This window comes from Tursiops truncatus, chromosome 1, assembly GCF_011762595.2.
Source record: "Tursiops truncatus isolate mTurTru1 chromosome 1, mTurTru1.mat.Y, whole genome shotgun sequence".
Taxonomy (NCBI): domain Eukaryota; kingdom Metazoa; phylum Chordata; class Mammalia; order Artiodactyla; family Delphinidae; genus Tursiops; species Tursiops truncatus.
In genome coordinates this window covers 88,579,252-88,596,702 of record NC_047034.1, presented here as the reverse complement: position 1 = coordinate 88,596,702, position 17,451 = coordinate 88,579,252, and the positions used below count along the sequence as shown (strand labels likewise).

The window sequence follows — 17,451 nt, the reverse complement described above, 5'->3', positions numbered from 1 at the left end:
GAATCTTGAAAGATGGTTCTCTTGATTTGTAGAATGATACTTTAAGTTAGTATTGTTTTAATATAGCCTTCATAGTTAATTTGACAATTTCGGGCTTACTAGTTTTAAATTCACTTTGTTTTATATTAGTTATTTATAAAGTTCTTAATTTCAATAATAAAAATATAATTGATTAAATTATGGTGATACTTCATTGTTGAAAAATGATTTATATTAATGTGTGGTTTTAAAAGAAAAAGAGTTAATTGGCAATTTATTTAAAGAATGTTATAGCAGTTAAAAACTTAGACTCTAGAGTTGGACAGATGTGGGTTGGAATCCTGTCTCTTCTTTCTTACTGTGTAACTTGGATAAGTTTCTTAACTTTTTTAAGCCTCAGTTACCTCATTTGTAAAATACATAAATGGTTATTATGAGGTTTAACAGATAATTCATGCTTAGCCTGATTTCTGATATTATATTTTCTATTATTATAGTAGAATATTTTTTTAAAGAAATACATTTTCTTTTTCGATACACGGGCCTCTCACTATTGTGGCCTCTCCCGTTGCGGAGCACAGGCTCCAGACGCACAGGCCCAGCGGCCATGGCTCACGGGCCTAGCCGCTCCACGGCATGTGGGATCTTCCCAGACCGGGGCACGAACTCGTGTCCCCTGCATCGGCAGGTGGACTCTCAACCACTGCGCCACCAGGGAAGCCCAAAGAAATACATATTTTAATTTTAAATGCATTTCTTGGTTTCTTCATGGCATGTTGATTGCTTATGCTGGTAGACCTAGCTATCAAATAGCTGCTTTATCTTTTTTTCTCATGATGAGCATTAGCCCAGAGTTTAGGGAAGACACATTTTCAGGACTTTTTAATTTTTCAAGTGAAGACAAAGAAAATGTTAAGCCCAGGATATACAATTGTGTTTCTTATTATAAATAAAGAAGTACAGTGAATTTCATTTAAAAATTGTTTCAAGTTTATAAATATTTGGTTATATAAAATGACTTTTTTTTTTTGGTTAGTTGTGGAGAATATTTATAAGAATCGAGAACCTGTCAGACAAATGAAAGCTCTTTATTTTATCTCTCCAACATCAAAGGTGAGTGTTTTGAATCTTTAAAAAGTATGTTCTTCAAAATTTTCACCATTGACATGATTTTCTCTTAGAAAATTCAAAGTAATAAAATGTCCTTTATTAGATGCTTAGGAGAGTCTCCCTGTGTTAGAAGATTGTTTCATTTGCATTCTTCTCAATGAGAATATTTAAGTGAAAGAATTCCTTTCTCCCCGTCTATTAAAGCAGAATTTAATTGTATAAAATGATAGAGTTTCTTTCAATAATTTGTACCCAACCATAATTTTTAGGAGGATGGAAATGTATGTAAAAGAAATGGTCTTGGATTAATCTTTCATTTATCTTAGTGACTTCCCTATAGTATACATATATGTATGGGTGTACACACATATATGTATGTATATATGCGTATATGTATGTGTATATATATTTTTTATGGGAAAGGTATTTCTTTATAATCTAACCATGATTTAATTCATACTTAAAGCCAAAACTGTAGAGCCATATAAAGTATCAAATTCCTTTATTCTGTATAGTATCTGAGAATGCATTTTCCAACACATCCTTTGGCTTATTCTTAGAATAAGAATGTTAATTTGGCAATTCCAATTTCATTTCTTCTAACTCTAGCAGAGCAGACAGTAGGGAAAAACCCAGACATTTACTATATGGTCTCTACATATTGGCTGCTGGTGGATTTTAATGACGTTTTATATCTTATCCATAATATAATTTTATAAGATAAAATTCATGATCGGAAAAAATGAAAGAAGCACCATTTTCACCTACTAAATAGGCAGAGGGATTAAAAAAAAGTGTGTATATGTAGACATTTATTTATTTATCTATGTATCCTATTCTAGCTGTCAATACCCATTATCAATGGTTAATGGAGTAGAAACTACTATATTACTGCTAGTGGGAGTATAGATTAATATAGCCTTTTTGGAAAATAATTCGCTGTATCAAGAACCTTGAAATGTTCTGAATCTTGGAGTTTATTGTAAAAAAAAAAATCAAATAAATTGTCAAGCTAAATTTCAAAAGCAATAAAGATATCCAGATAAATTCTTAGCATTAACAAATACTGGTATGAAATACCATGTGGCCATTGAACATGAGGTTTCTAGAAAATTTTAATGATCTGTATAAATGTTCATTTTTAATGTGAGTGACAAAAAGCAGGATACAAAATTATGTATTCAATAAAGTATCGAAGGATTTAAAGAAAATGATACCTGAATGTGACTCCTTTATCTACCACAACCAACTCCAGTTTCTCTTCCTGTCCTGAATCAATTAGCTCTTGGGGTTCTATAGGCCTCTGGGTGTATGTGAGGCCTTGGGCTCCTTGGGTACTTGTAGAGAAACTTGGTATGAGATTTCCTTCCTCAGGGGCTGGGTGAGCACGTGGAGACCAGCATCAGAGAGTTCCCAAGCAAGGGTCATAAAATGACAGATTTCAGGAAGAGTTTATGTATAAGAGATCTGTGAACCCTAGGGGAAAGGTCAGTTGGGTGGATTTTTGCTTTTATACTTACAGCCCTCAGGAGGAGAAACTTCTTTGCCTTCCTCTTCGCCTTCCTCTTCTTAATGGTACTGCCTCTATTTAGGATACTCCAACAACTAAACCTAAGCTTCACGTGAGCTGACAAAGAGAAGCAACCACACATCTAAGTAGGTCAGGTGGCCAGAGAGAGACAGTTTAGTAAGAATGAAAAAAAGGGCACGTCTAGCAACGTATAGGGGCTTGGAGGGAAGAATGATAACCAGAACAGAAAAATAGTACACTTAAGAAGAGTCTGGTATAGCACATAAACTTTCTGAAGCTCAGAAGTGTATTTTCTCAGTTAAAGAGTTAATTGAAGAGGATAATCACTATGGAAATTTGAATTAATAGTCTAAAAGATAAAAATGGAGTATCTCAAAGCAAAAAAACAATCATTGAAATCATGAGGGGAAGAATAAGAGACTTGCAGGATAGATTCATGAGCTCTAACAGAAATATACTAGTTCTAGGAGTTGCAGGAGGAGAAAAAGGAACAGATGGATGAGAGAGAATTAAATTGTTTGTTCTTCATTTTTGCTTTCAGGCTACTGTATCTTTAAAACTACCAGCATAGAGGCAAATACTATTAGAGTATATTACCTGCTCTCCCTCCTTTTCGCAGTCTGCCAGCCTTTGGCTTTTTCATTCTAATCCCCCTTGACAATTTTAGCTCCTAGCTCACTGTCAGCCTGTTCAGCAGTTCACCAGTCATAGTCTGGATGGTTTCATTTTCCCTGTAGGTAATACTTTCAGTACGTTCATTGATTTCTCAATTCCTTGATCTGTTATCTTCCAGTGGTCTTGTCTTTTATGTTGCTTCAGCTTCTCAGTCACTTGACCATTCCTAGAGCTCCTCGTCACCAAAACAGCACTCTATTCATACATTTTACCCTACTACTTACTATGCTTCTAGCTATAACTGGCTAGACAACATAGCATCTTAAAAAATCAGTTTATAAATTAATCTTTTGACAGTTAAGGTTTTACTTTATCATCGAAATAATCTTAGTTATTTCAAAAGATAGCATATTTAAATTAGTATTTGATAAAATGTATATTAACATCTAACCTTTTTTAAGTCTGTAGACTGTTTTTTACGTGATTTTGGAAGTAAATCGGAGAACAAATACAAAGCAGCGTATATCTACTTCACTGACTGTAAGTAGCTTTGTAAAAGTTATTGCTTCATTATTTCAAATCCTATTAATTATGAAGTATTTCTTGTAATGCTATTTTAGTACTAATGCTTTCTATTTATTGTTTGTTCTAATTAGGTTAGAAGGAATCTAAAAATATAAGATTATTTCTATGCTAATTCATGGTAAGGTGATAGAAAATTAAATCATTCCAAACTAGTTTCAAAAGATAGTCATTTTTGCTGGTGTACAGGGGTGAGGGGGTTGATGGAGAGGGCTATCCCTCAAATTCTGTGCCAATAACAGGAAGAATTCTTCTTTAAATAAAAGTTTCAACTGGGGATTTGATTATATAATAAAAAAATAAGACCCTTTGGGAGATGCACTGAAGAAACTGCCATCTGTTTGCTAATATTAAGTGAGAAAACCTATCACATTTCTTTTTCTATGCTGTACATTCAAATAAAAAGCAGCTTTCTATATTATTTTTCCTGTAAATTTTTATTTTTCCTGTAAATTTTTATTTAGCTCATACCTAGTAGTAGCTTGCAATTTTTATAAGGCCATATCATAAGTATTTGTCATTTAAGTAACCTTATTATACAGAAATTCATGTTTATGGAATTGATAAAATTTAATGAGTATGAAGCCTCTTTTAATTTAAGGCATTTTGAGGATAAAGAACAACATGTTAAAAGACAGCAGAAGCCAGTGGTTGATACTCCAACCTAGTTTTAGTGAAACTATATAAGCAGTTAGGTAAAAGGGGGGGAAAGAAAGGTTCTAAAGTCCAGAACTTACTAGTTTAGAGGTTTAGAATTTCCTGACACTAAAGGATATCCTGTAATTCAAGGAAAAATTAAAAATTTGTGTGGTGTGGCTGCACTTAATGGTAGATTTAGAAAAGTAGTATAAATTCCTAAGAAGTTCTGAAAGTCCTGTGAAAGTTTATTAAGTCCTTAGTTTGGACTTGATTTTCCTTCCTAACAATTTTAGTTTGCTGTGTTAGCAGCTCTCTAAGGAAATATATCTTAGGTTACGGTGGATATGAATGGGGAAAGTGGAATTTCTATTACAGCCCTCATTACTAGAATGCATCTGTTCTATAAAGTGAAAAAACAGTATTTACATATTATCTCTGTCCTCATAGTAAAATTACTTTGTGAAAGTCAGTAATTATATATAAAAAATAAATATTCTTGGATGTTGGAATGATTTACTCAAAAGAAGGAAAATTTAAATGCAGCTATATGCTTTGATTCTGTTTTTTTTCCCTCTCAGTTTGCCCTGATAGTCTCTTTAACAAAATTAAGACTTCTTGCTCCAAGACAATAAGAAGATGTAAAGAAATAAATATTTCCTTCATTCCACTTGAATCTCAGGTACTTTCTATTTTTATTTTTTTAATTTATTTTTTATTAAAACAATTTTTTTTTTGAGCAGAGAAAGGTTTGTTACAAGGGTCAAGCAAGGTGAATGGGCAGCTTGTGCTCAGAAGACCCAAATGCCTTTTATTTTTAAGTTTAGTTTATAATGGATTTTAAAATTCAGTTTTATGAACTTATTTGTTAATAAGGTTTATCCTAAAGATGTTTTATATATTATATATTTGGTGAAGTTTGAACAATCCACAAATAAATATTTCCTCTGATGAAGGGAGGAGCATGAGTACTAAATTGGAATATAACATTAATAATGAAAGTGGACTTAAATTTCGTATCTCCCGCTAAGTCCTGTGTGTGTCAAGGTTTACAGACCTATCAGATTATGAAACCAGAAGATTTTTAGCATAATGTTTGTTAAATGACTCCAAAGAGATAAATACTTTTTGCTTCTGTAACCATTTGTGATATTAAAACAAAGTTCTTTAGTAAACTTTTTACATAGTGTTATATAAACTATTATTTAATTTATAAAATGAAGGATTTTTGTAGATTTGTTTTGCCTTTGGAATAGTTAATGAGCCTTCAATTAATAATTGCAAACACATAGTACTTTCTCTGTGTCACTTTCCTAAATGCTTTACATAAATGTATGCATGTAATCTTCACAATAGCCCTATGAACAGATGATAATTCTATCTACATTTTAAAGATGGGGGAATCAAAGAGGTTAAGTAACTTGCCGTAATCACACAGCTAGTGCATTGTTTAGCTCTGTTCTCTGTGTTTGGATTCCAACATTTCATAGAATTGAAATAGTTTACTGTTGTTTGGAACTCTAAGGTCAATATTTTAAGAAATAGAATGGTCCTGGATAATGAATTTTTCTTTTAAGCTGTTGCTGGGTTTTTTTGGTTTTTGTGTGTGTGTGAATGGTCCTGGATAATGAATTTTTCTTTTAAGCTGTTGCTGGGTTTTTTTGGTTTGTGTGTGTGTGTGTGTGTGTTTTAATATTATTTATTTATTTGGCTGCGTCGGGTCTTGGTTGTGGCACATGGAATCTTCGTTGAGGCACACGTGATCTTTCTTTGCGGTGCCCGGGCTTCTCTCTAGTTGTGGCTTGTGGGTTTTTCTCTCTCTAGTTGTGGCATGCAGGTTTTCTCTTCTCTAGTTGTGGCGTGTGGGCTTAGTTGCCCCGTGGCATGTGGAATCTTAGTTCCCCGACCAGGGATCAAACCTGCGTCCCCTGCATCAGAAGGCAGATTCTTTACAACTGGACCACCAGGGAAGTCCCTAAGCTGTTGCTGTTTTTGACAAAGAAAGACCATAATCAAGTTTGTAAAATTTTAAGATATCTGCTTAACATTAAACTGTTTTCCAAAGGTTACCTTTAGATTTATTCTTTTTCATATGATATGTAAGTTCAGTGTAGAGTGAAAATGGGCATCCTAAAATGTTGTGGGATTAAATAGCGGTGTGAAAAATATTACAAATGTGTCCAGAGCATCTTGCCGCACAGAAGATAAATACGGTTTTAGCCTCAGAATTCAGTAAATTTCAGTAATTGCTGTATATGGAGGAGAGGTTTGTGTATATATCTGACTAATTTGATGGTTGATGGAAATAACTTGTCTTTGTGTGTATAGACAAATCTCATGAGACTCTTCTACTTACCAGTCTTTGCAAAATGTTATGATTATTTAAGGTCCTATCTGTTGGCTATGTTTTTCCCCTAAAAAGTTTTTTCTTTTAATTTACTTCCTTGATAAATATCTTAAGGGAGTTTACTTAATAAATTTAACTGTTATGGGGAAATTACAGTGAAAATTGTAATTTTCTCAGTTTTGTATTGTGACCTTTTGTTTGTTTGCAAGTGAAGATATAAATGAAATACTGCTAACTGCTTTGAGCTGTAAGCAAAGGCCTATGTGAGCGTTCATCAAGAGCATGTGCTGTGGACATTGTCTTCTAGATGCAAAGAGTATGCTATGGAAAGATGATCAAGATATGTGCCCCACACTCATCCGAGAGCTGTGAAAGAGATACAAAGTATTACGCATCTTCAAAACAATATCAGTTAAGATTAGGTTCAACTGCATATAACAGGACAACTTAAACTTTCAGTGTTTAACCAAGTTGGAAATTTATTTCTTGCTAATATACAAAAAGTCAGGAAGTGGGCTATATAAGTCCGGTATGCTGGCTGTACAAAATTGTCAGGGGCCTGGTCTCTTAGGAATGGCCCTCATGATCCAAGATGTCTGTAGAATTATTACGTTCTCATTTGAGGAAGGAGGATGAAGGAGAGAAAGAAGAAAGTACATTTTCATTTATATCTTATTAGCTAAAATTTAGTCACATGGCAATCCCCAAGTGCATGGAAATGTAGTCTTTTAGCTGAGCGTATGGCTGCTTACCCCAAATAATTGGTATGGTTACTGAAAAGTAAGGGAACAATGGTTTTTTAGGAGGCAGCTCATAGTCTGCCAAAAGAGGAGATTAATTCTTACTAGGAAAATGAGAAAACACTTGAAAAATAGAATTTCGTAAGGTAGTAATGAAGAGGGAGGAAATATTCTAAGAAGTGAGAATAGCGTGAGTGCAAAGATACAGAAGCAGGAAAGTGCAGGGGAGCAGCAGGAATAAGGATTATAATGGGTGATGGTATGATAGATAAGGCTGATTCTGTAGGTAGGTTGGGACCAGGTTGTAGGAGGCACCAGGTTCCATCAAGAGTGATAGCAGAAAATGGGCTGGTACAGAAAAGTCCTAGAGTCTTTAAGGAAAAGTAGAAGTTGGGTGATCATTGAGGAGAAATTGGTAAAGTCAGAAATGATAGTCTTCCGAAGAAGAGAAGTTGGACATTCATCATATTTCGAAGTTTCATAGAGAGGAGAGTAGTTGACTCCTCCTGAATCCATGAGTCAAAGGGATTAAAGAAATCTCTCTTTCCCTTTCAAAGGGTTTAAGGTAATTAATGCTGTCACATATACGTTAGGGCAATTAGATGGAAAGCATTAAAGAATAAAAGGGAGTTTGTTTACAGTTGACCTCAGGGAGTACAAAAAGTCTGGTATAGTTAGTGGAGAGGGTGCTAGATTGTATCTAGGTAGAAACAGAGCTAAGCTGGCTATAATTTAGGAAGAAAAGTAGATGGAGGTTGTGGGGGGAGAGTTCCTATATTTAAGGAGCTGATTGTGGGTCATGGAGATGAAGAAAGCATTTAGTAATAGTCTAAAGGAACATGTCATGGTGGTGATGGAAAGTGGGGGAAGGAGAAGGAAGGAAAAGGAAGATGTGAGTATAGAATGAAAACCAGCTCCAAAATTGTATTTGGTTCATTAGAGTATTAGATAATAGGTAAGATTAATTTAAGCTGTGGTAACAACTCCCCAAATCACAGTGCATTACAACAACAAAGTTTATTTCTCCTTCACGTTAGTGTCCATTTTGGTTTGACTGGGGCTTTGCTCTACATCCTCTTCATTCTGGGACTTAGGCTGAAGGAGTAGCCCGTCTGGGACATAGCAGAGGGAAAAGAGAAATGGTGGAGCCATACAATGGCTTTTAAAGCTTCTGTAGGGAAGTGGCACATGTCACTTCTACTCACATTCCAGTGACCATAGCAAGCCTGATATCAATGAGTGGGAAGTATACTCCATAGGGAGAGGCCCTGTAAGGAGGGCAATAAATATTTTTGAACAGATACTATCTACTGCAATGGGGTAGAATGCTATGAGAAAGCCACAGTCCAGCTGTAGGGTGCTTGTTGGCAGTTAATACAGCAACTAAGACTTTGTTAATACAGCAACACAGACATAAGTGGTAGCTTCAGCTAAATCTCAGTCTGTGTTCAGGCTGCTGCTGTTAGTGATGGGTTATGTTCAGAGAAACGAATTACTTTGTGTGAAAGGAAATGCAGGGAAGTTTTTTCATAATTCATTAGTTAACCTATAATGTTTATTACATGTCTACTTTTACACTCAATACATTATCCTAGGCTAAGGGGGATTACTATCATTGTTTAAAAAACAAAATTAAAATTGATTTAATGGGAAAATCTCAACTCCAATTAGAGAGCTTTTTCTTTTGTATTCTTCAAGTAACACAATAATAGTAAATCTCTAATCCAATTCTTTGCATGTAAGTAAATGCTTTTGTTAGTTGAAAAATGTCTGTGAGGTTTCACTGTATATATCGTAAGACCAGTACTATGTCTGGCACAATGCTGTGTCTTTGGGGGAAGTATGTCTCTATTTTAAGGACATTAAGAGTATAAGCTAAAGAGTTGAAATATATATCAACTTTGGAAAATTTCTAGGTTATTCTCTAATGGGTTAAGATTTTAATGTATGTCAAATATATAGACCAATTTTGGCTTTGTTTTATTTCTTTGTGCCAGGTTTTAGATTTTTATTTTTATTTGACTACCTCAGATTTCTTCATCTGCTGCACAGGTAGAGAAAATCAAAGAGTACAATCTTTATATGAAACAAGAATTGAAGCAGAGAGGTAGACTAAGCAGGAAAGGAGAGTGAGAAAAGAAATAAAGGATGAAATCAAGATGACAGAGAATATGAGATTTGATTAAGGCAAAGACACAGTTGTTTCAGGAAACAGCATGGTTGGTGCAAGTATTTTTTTTTAGAATCCCAAGGAATAGCTGTGTTTTTCTAGATAGATATTTTTAGTCAAGTTTCTAAATTGACAGTGTGACTTTTTTTGGCCTAACTTAGGTATATACTCTTGATGTACCAGATGCATTCTATTACTGTTACACTCCAGACCCAAGTAATGCAAATGGAAAAGATATCATCATGGAAGCGATGGCTGAGCAGATAGTTACAGTATGTGCTACCCTGGATGAAAATCCTGGAGTAAGATATAAAAGGTAAGACACTCAGTGGTGCCTTTATATGTTATGCTGTCTATTTGCTCTTTGGTGTACAGGTAAGTAATGTCTCTGTGCTTTTGTGTGTTGGTTTGCAGAATTTATTTTCTTTATAAAATTATGCTGTACATATAGGAGATTTAAAGTTTAAGGCTTAAATTTCAGAGTAACCAATATCCTCTATTACTGAATTTCAGAGCTTAAATTTGGTATGGTTTACATGTATATTTTTCATGAGTTTAAGGAATGCTTAGAAGAATGTCTTTGTTGTCCTGTGGGGAATACCATCTTACATTTAATGTTTTATTGTATTTCCACCAAATTTAAATAGTCATAATATCTGGATACTGGTTATAGTATCTAAATATCTATGGTATTTAATTCCAGTAGCCATTTTAAATAGATTTTTGGAGGTTTTTTTTGTTTTTTGTTTTTTTACATCTTTATTGGAGTATAATTGCATTACAATGGTGTGTTAGTTTCTGCTTTATAACAAAGTGAATCAGTTGTACATATACATATGTTTCCATATCTCTTCCCTCTTGCGTCTCCCTCCCTCACACCCTCCCTATCCCACCCCTCTAGGTGGGCACAAAGCACCGAGCTGATCTCCCTGTGCTATGCGGCTGCTTCCCACTAGCTATCTATTTTATGTTTGGTAGTGTATATATGTCTATGCCTCTCTCTCACTTTGTCACAGCTTTTATTTTATTTTTGGCTGCATTGGGTCTTCATTGCTGCGCACAGGCTTTCTCTAGTTGCGGCGAGCGGGGGCTGCTCCTCGTTGTGGTGCGCGGGCTTCTCATTGTGCTGGCTTCTCTTGTTGCGGAGCACTGGCTCTTGGCGTGCAGGCTTCAGAAGTTGTGGCACGTGGGCTCAGTAGTTGTGGCTTGCAAGCTCTGGAGCGCAGGCTCAGTAGTTGTGGCGCACAGGCTTAGTTGCTCTGCGGCATGTGGCATCTTCCTGGACCAGGGCTTGGACCCGTGTCCCCTGCATTGGCAGGTGGATTCTTACCCGCTGCGCCACCAGGGAAGCCCAATTTTTGGAGTTTTTTAAAAGTTAAAGCTTGACTTTAGTACTATGTACCTTTATTTATTTGTTTCTTATTAAAAGTAAAGTTTACTGTAAAGTGCATAAATTATATTTATATGGCTTGATAAATCATTCCAAAGTGAAATACCTATCTAACTTCACCAAGGTCAAGAAATAGAATACTAACAGTGTCTCAGAGGCCCCCCTCATGATCCCCTCTAGTCATCACCCCCTGTCTCCTCCCCAGAGATAACTACTATCTTGACTTCTAACACATATTTTAGTTTTGCCTGATTTTGAGCTTGATGTTTTTTATTTCTGGCTTTGTTCAGTATTATGTTCTTAGACATTCATGTTGTTCTGTGTAGCCAGACAGCTTGGATTTTAATCTCTGCTACTTACTGGCTGTGTGATCCTTCTGCTGTCAGTTTCTTTATCTATGAAATGGGAACAATCATAGTACTCACCTTATAAGGTTGTTTTTAGAATTAAATGAGTTAATATCTGTAAAGAACTCAAAATAGTGTATGACACTAATAAACTAGTAGACGTAAATATACTGTACTACTACTAATAAGTTACGTCACTTGTTTCTGTTTTAAAAGTTTATTTAACTTAAACATTGACATTTGTCAAGGTAGTTGGATGAATTGTTTAATTTCAAATTCATGTAGTACTTTATATTTAAGTTTCATTATTCTTGACCATTTAAAAAATTTTCTGTTAATTACTTAGAAAGTATATAGTAAATCTCCTTAATTCAGATGTGACCAAACAGGCTCTTCACTCATACCTCAGGTGTTGGAAACATTCTTTTTCTGATAGGTGATATGCTAATTACATTCTGAACTAAGTGGTTTATCTCCTGCTAGAGTTCAGTCTCTGTTCAAGCTTCTACTCTTGGTGTTTGGCTCTGTTCAGGGAAATGAGTATGTAATATAGTCGGCCATATGTATCCACAGGTTCGGCATCCTCAGATTCAACCAATCGTGGATTGAAAATATTAAGAAAACAAAATTCCAGGAAGTTCCAGAAAGCAAAACTTGAATTTGCTACATGCAGAGAACTATTTACATAACATTTACATTGTATTTATGACTATTTACATAGCATTTACACTGTATTAGTGTTATAAGTAATCTAGAGGTGATTTAAAGTATATGGGGGATATGCATAGTTTATATGCACATACTACGCCATTTTATAAAAGGGGCTTAAGCATCCTTAGATTTTGAAATCTGAGTGAGGTCCTGGAGCCAATCCCCTGTGGATACTGAGGGATAACTGAGGCCAATTTATAATTTAATAGCTCACCTTTGGACCTGTTTGGAGTTATTGTAATAGTTAAATAATCAGGCTTTTAGAATCCTACCTGTTCTTTCACAAAGTATTCTTTTATGCCTCATGGACTTTTCAAGTGTAATTCTAACATGAAATTATTTCCTTTTGAAAATATTTTAAAGCAAAATGTGTAATAAATTATTCTTTATAGTTGCTTCTTTATTTACTTTTGAGGTATAAAACCTAAAGGTCCTTTAACACTTTGAAGCCCCTTACAAGGAGAGCCTCCATTTTTGAGGTTGGTTTGCTAATTGAAGAGCCTTTTCTTACAATTTCTTGTAGACTCAGAAGTTATACTAATGTCACTGGTCATGAAGTTACAATTTAGAGTATGATTTTATCATTTTAGAAGACAGTGGTATATAAGATTTTATGCAAAAGACTATATTGGAAAGTTGACTGAATGTTAGAGAGCATGTAGGGAGATCTCATACTGCTAGTGGGAGAGATAATTGGTCAAGTAATTTGGAGAGTAGTATGGTAATATCTGGAAAAGTTGAAAATGTACATACCATATAATCTAGCAATTATACTTTTAGAAATAATATATCTAGAGAAACATGTACATGGAGATGTATGTACAAAGATATTTGTTTCAATGTTGTTTGCAATGGTATAAAATTGAGAATGACTTAAATATCCATCTTTAGGGGAATGAATGTATAGAATCCAGTATAAATCATATGATGGAATACTATATTGAACTAAAGTGATTAAATTTGATATGTGTCAACATAGATCTCACACATATATATAACAGTAAAAACATACAGTTAAAACACATATAAAACAGTAAACATATGTATAATAGTAATGACAGGAAGAATACACATCAAATTCATGATAGTATTGCCTTGGAGTAGGGGTAGCTAGGGGTGGGGGAGAAGACCGAGAATTGGGAGGGGAATAAAGGAGCTGCGGTTTTATTTATAATATTTCCTTCATATGAAAAAAACTCTGAAGCACATATAATAAGGTTTACATTGATAAAATCCAGACAAATTGATATAGCATTATATTTGATGTATTATCTGAACTTCTCCATGTTTATAAAATCTTTTAAATTAATAAATTTATGGCTTAATTTTAGAATTCAACTTGATATTGTAAAGTGTGTCTTGAAAGAAAGATAATTGTTCGAACATTTTTTCCATTTCTAGTAAACCTCTGGATAATGCCAGTAAGCTTGCTCAGCTTGTTGAAAAAAAACTTGAAAACTACTACAAGATTGATGAAAAGAGCCTAATAAAGGTAACATATAAAAGATAAACAGTGGTTATGCATAAAGTCTGTCTTATTTCTTTCTAAACCAAGGAAACTGTTGTTCATTCATTTTCCAGTTTTGATTTGAGAATCATTAACACAGATCCCCAATTTTGATTTGGGAATCACTGATATAAGTGGTAGTAGAAGTCTTAATAGACAGTGTGGCTTAGAGGAGAAGATAAGGGTTTTGAAATAAGCACTTTGTCTATATCCTGGCTATGCCATTTAATTCATAGATATGTCAATTAGCAAATGATGTAACTTCTCTGTGCCTAAGTTTTCTTACCTATAAAATGGGGATAATAAGAGAATACCTATATTATAAAATAGAGGATTAAATGAGTTAATACATAAAAAGTTTTTAGAATAGTGCTTGCAACTGAGTAAACAGTTAATAAACATAATTTTTCCTGTTATCACCAGCTTTGTGTTCTTGGACATATTATTTACTCTGAGTTGTATTTTCATCTATAAAATGGATCAGATGATATGTACCTTACTTGGTTGGTATGAAGGTTAGGCAGATTAGCTTGTGTTTGGCATATAATAGGAGTTTAATGAATGATAGCTATTGCTATCTTATCAAGGTAATATAAAGTAATCTAAGACTAAGATTAGAACCTGGGGAATTCTAGCATTTGAGCTTGGGTTGGAGAGTGAAGAGCTTGAGTAGACTGCCAGAGGTGGTGCCACAGGGCTAGGAAGCCATATTACAGTAGCTGAAAAATAAAAAGAAGGAACTGTTGATAGTTTATAAGAGGAGATGGGCAAGGAAACCACCAGTTACAATGCATGTAGTAAGAGGAATGAGAGAAGAATACATGAAATGTAGTGGGAACATAGGCTGGGGCTTAATCTTATTGTAACTGGAGTCTTGGAAGGCATCCTAGAGGAAGAGGCCCTTGAGCTTGAATAATGAGTATAACAGAAGAGGGAGTTTTTTTCTTGGATAACAGGGTTCCTTGGGCAGAGGCATAGAGAAAAAGGCAAAATTCACAAACAACTTGGCTAGAATGGAGGGTGTAAGATTAGATGTAATGTTGGTTCAGAACTTTAAAAAGTTACTAGTTTTTGGTTTGGAGGACTAGTGAAATCTGTTGTCCTGGTTGTAGTTATGAAGATAATGGCTCGGTATACATAGTATAGTAGGTAGTCAATAAATGTTTGTTGAATGAGGAAAGATAAACGATCATTATATTAGTTAATATCCCTTTAGTCCTTCATGATTTCAATGATAAAAAGGAAAATCCACAAAAACCAAACTTGTCCTTTCCATTCTTTCTGCCTCAGAAATTATACACCTTGGAAATGCTTGATACCTTTTCTTCATTCAAGGACCTGAGAGAGTGTCACCTCCTTTTTGAAGTCTTACCTCACTCTTCAGGTCAAGCGATTCTTCCTCTCACATACTTTCATAGCCCCAAGCCCTGATATAGCACTTATATTGCACAGTCTTTTTCCTATTCATATTTCTGAAGACTCATAACTTACATGTATTGAGGGCTTACTAAGTGCCAGGCACTGTGATAAGTGTTCATGGTATTATTACATTTAATCTTTACAGTAATCTTGTAGGGCAGAGGTTCTGATTAAATATATATTTTTTGTTTGTTTTTTTAATGAGAATACTGAGATATTAACAAGTTAAGCAATTTGTCCAAAGTTGTACAACAAGAAAGTGGTCAAGGCTGGGAATTCTCTGGAGATTCAGTGGTTAGGACTCCATGCTGTCACTGCCGAGGGCCCATGTTCGATCCCTGGTCAGGGAACTAAAATCCCATAAGCTGCGTGGCATGGCCAAAAAATTAAAAAAAAAAAAATGAGAGAGAAAGTGGTCAAGGCTGGATTCACACCCAGATCTACCTGATTCCAGAGGCTGTGCTCTTAATCACTATACCATACTATCTCAAGGTTTATTTAAATGAGTGAATGGTTAACTAAAAAAAATTTTAAAGATCTATTCTATGTAGTTTACCTTTGTCTGCTGGAAGTAAATAAATAAGAAATGTTTGTCTGAGTTGTAGTTATCTCTTACTGCTCCAAATAATAATCCAGAGAATTTATTACTTTTTAAAATGAAGTATAGAAGATACTGATATTAACAATGATTTTTCCCAGCACTATTATTCACTGTTTAATGATTAGTGCTGTTTGTGAGTTAATGATAGCAAAGCTTTCATTGTAATTTACCATCTTAGCTGGCATCAATGTAATCTTTTAAAATGCGTAAAGGTTAAGAGTACAGGCCATGGAGTGAAGCTGACCTGGGTTTGAATCTCCATTCTACCACATACTAGCTAGCTATGTGATTTGGGCAAGTTACTTAATTTTAAGCCTTAATGCCCCCATTGTCAAATGGAGTTAATAATCCCTGTCTCACAGGGTTGCTATAAGAATTAAATAATGTGGATATTTCTTGCTTAGCACAGTGTGTAGCATAAAGAGCTCAAGTAATAACTACTATTCATAATTTATATCAGTTTTAGTGTTTATGGAGCTGAATTCCTAAGGAAATAGATTTAGTGCAGGCCAAATGTTACTTTTTTTAAAGGAATTTTCACAATATCGTATTATTGAGTATAGCCTCTTACTCTAATTATGAAAGCTTTTGGTTTTGTAGTCTTATTTTTTTCCCCTGTTATACCACTCAGATTTTTCTGTTTTAATATAATTTCACATTCTTAGGAATGGGGCAGAACTTAGGAAAAGTCTGCTTTTGTTTTCTAAGATACTAAAAATATGTTCACACAAAGAAATTGAAGTTTCTTAAGATAATTTTATTTTGTTATTCCAGGGTAAAACTCATTCCCAGCTCATAATAATTGATCGTGGCTTTGATCCTGTGTCCACTGTCCTGCATGAACTGACCTTTCAGGCAATGGCATATGATCTACTGCCGATTGAGAATGATACATACAAGCAAGTATAACTTGAAGGGAATATATAGGGCATATACAAACAGGATAGGATATTAGCATTTAATGATTCGTGCAGGCACCGGAAATCTAAAGCCCCTGTAACCTTTTTCATTCAGAGACTTTATCCTTCTCTTACCCCTATAATCATAATCTGTTAAAAATATCTTGACCTTGTTAGTTAATGGGTAATTTAACTGCTTTGAAGCTTTTTCGTTGTATTTGCTTCCTTAACTGTGTCTACAACAAAAATAGATTTTAAACAGCTGGAATTTGTACTTTTCAGTAAATACCAGGCTCACTACTATATTTATTGAAGTGGAAACCATATTCAAATTGGTTAGGCTGTGATTATTCTGAATCACACATCCAAAAGTTATCTATATGTGTGTCTTGTCAACATAGTGTATTTAAAAAGATTAGAAGACTAGGAACCTCATTAGGATGGTTATTGAGAATAGATACAAGTTTACCAATTTGGTACCTATTATTGACTTAACTCTGATAGAAGCATATTAACTTTAAAAGTAATATCAAGTAGCTAAATGAAAAATGAAATCACTTTTCTGTTAAGGAACCATTTTATTGTACCTTTGTGCATCATTTATGAGTGTGTGTATATATATACACACACATACATATATATATATATATATACACATAAATATATAACATGTTGTTTGATATCATAATTTCTAAATCCAAATTGGCATTTTTCAGCTAAGATTTACTGCTTTGAGCATAGTAATAAAAAAGAAAATTAGTTTTCTGAAATTTTATGTTTAAATTAATTTAGTAATTTTAATAGATTAAAAAGATCCAAAAACTTGTGCTAATTATAATACTTAATATTTTTTCTTAAACCAAATAT

General features: G+C 34.2%; 1 protein-coding gene across 3 annotated transcripts in view; it reads left to right on the top strand.

Moving 5' to 3' along the window:
- STXBP3 (syntaxin binding protein 3) overlaps positions 1-17,451 on the top strand; it is a 54,314-nt gene that overhangs the window by 13,739 nt on the left and 23,124 nt on the right. For all 3 annotated transcript variants that reach the window (XR_012334162.1, XM_019919744.3, XM_073810129.1), the window contains 6 exons: positions 1,016-1,092; positions 3,697-3,775; positions 5,035-5,135; positions 9,872-10,026; positions 13,560-13,650; positions 16,460-16,584. Coding sequence is in view for 2 of the 3 variants with exons in the window: in XM_019919744.3 (XP_019775303.1) it covers positions 1,016-1,092; positions 3,697-3,775; positions 5,035-5,135; positions 9,872-10,026; positions 13,560-13,650; positions 16,460-16,584 (628 nt within the window). In the remaining variant the exon portion in view is untranslated. The remainder of the gene's footprint in view (positions 1-1,015; positions 1,093-3,696; positions 3,776-5,034; positions 5,136-9,871; positions 10,027-13,559; positions 13,651-16,459; positions 16,585-17,451) is intronic.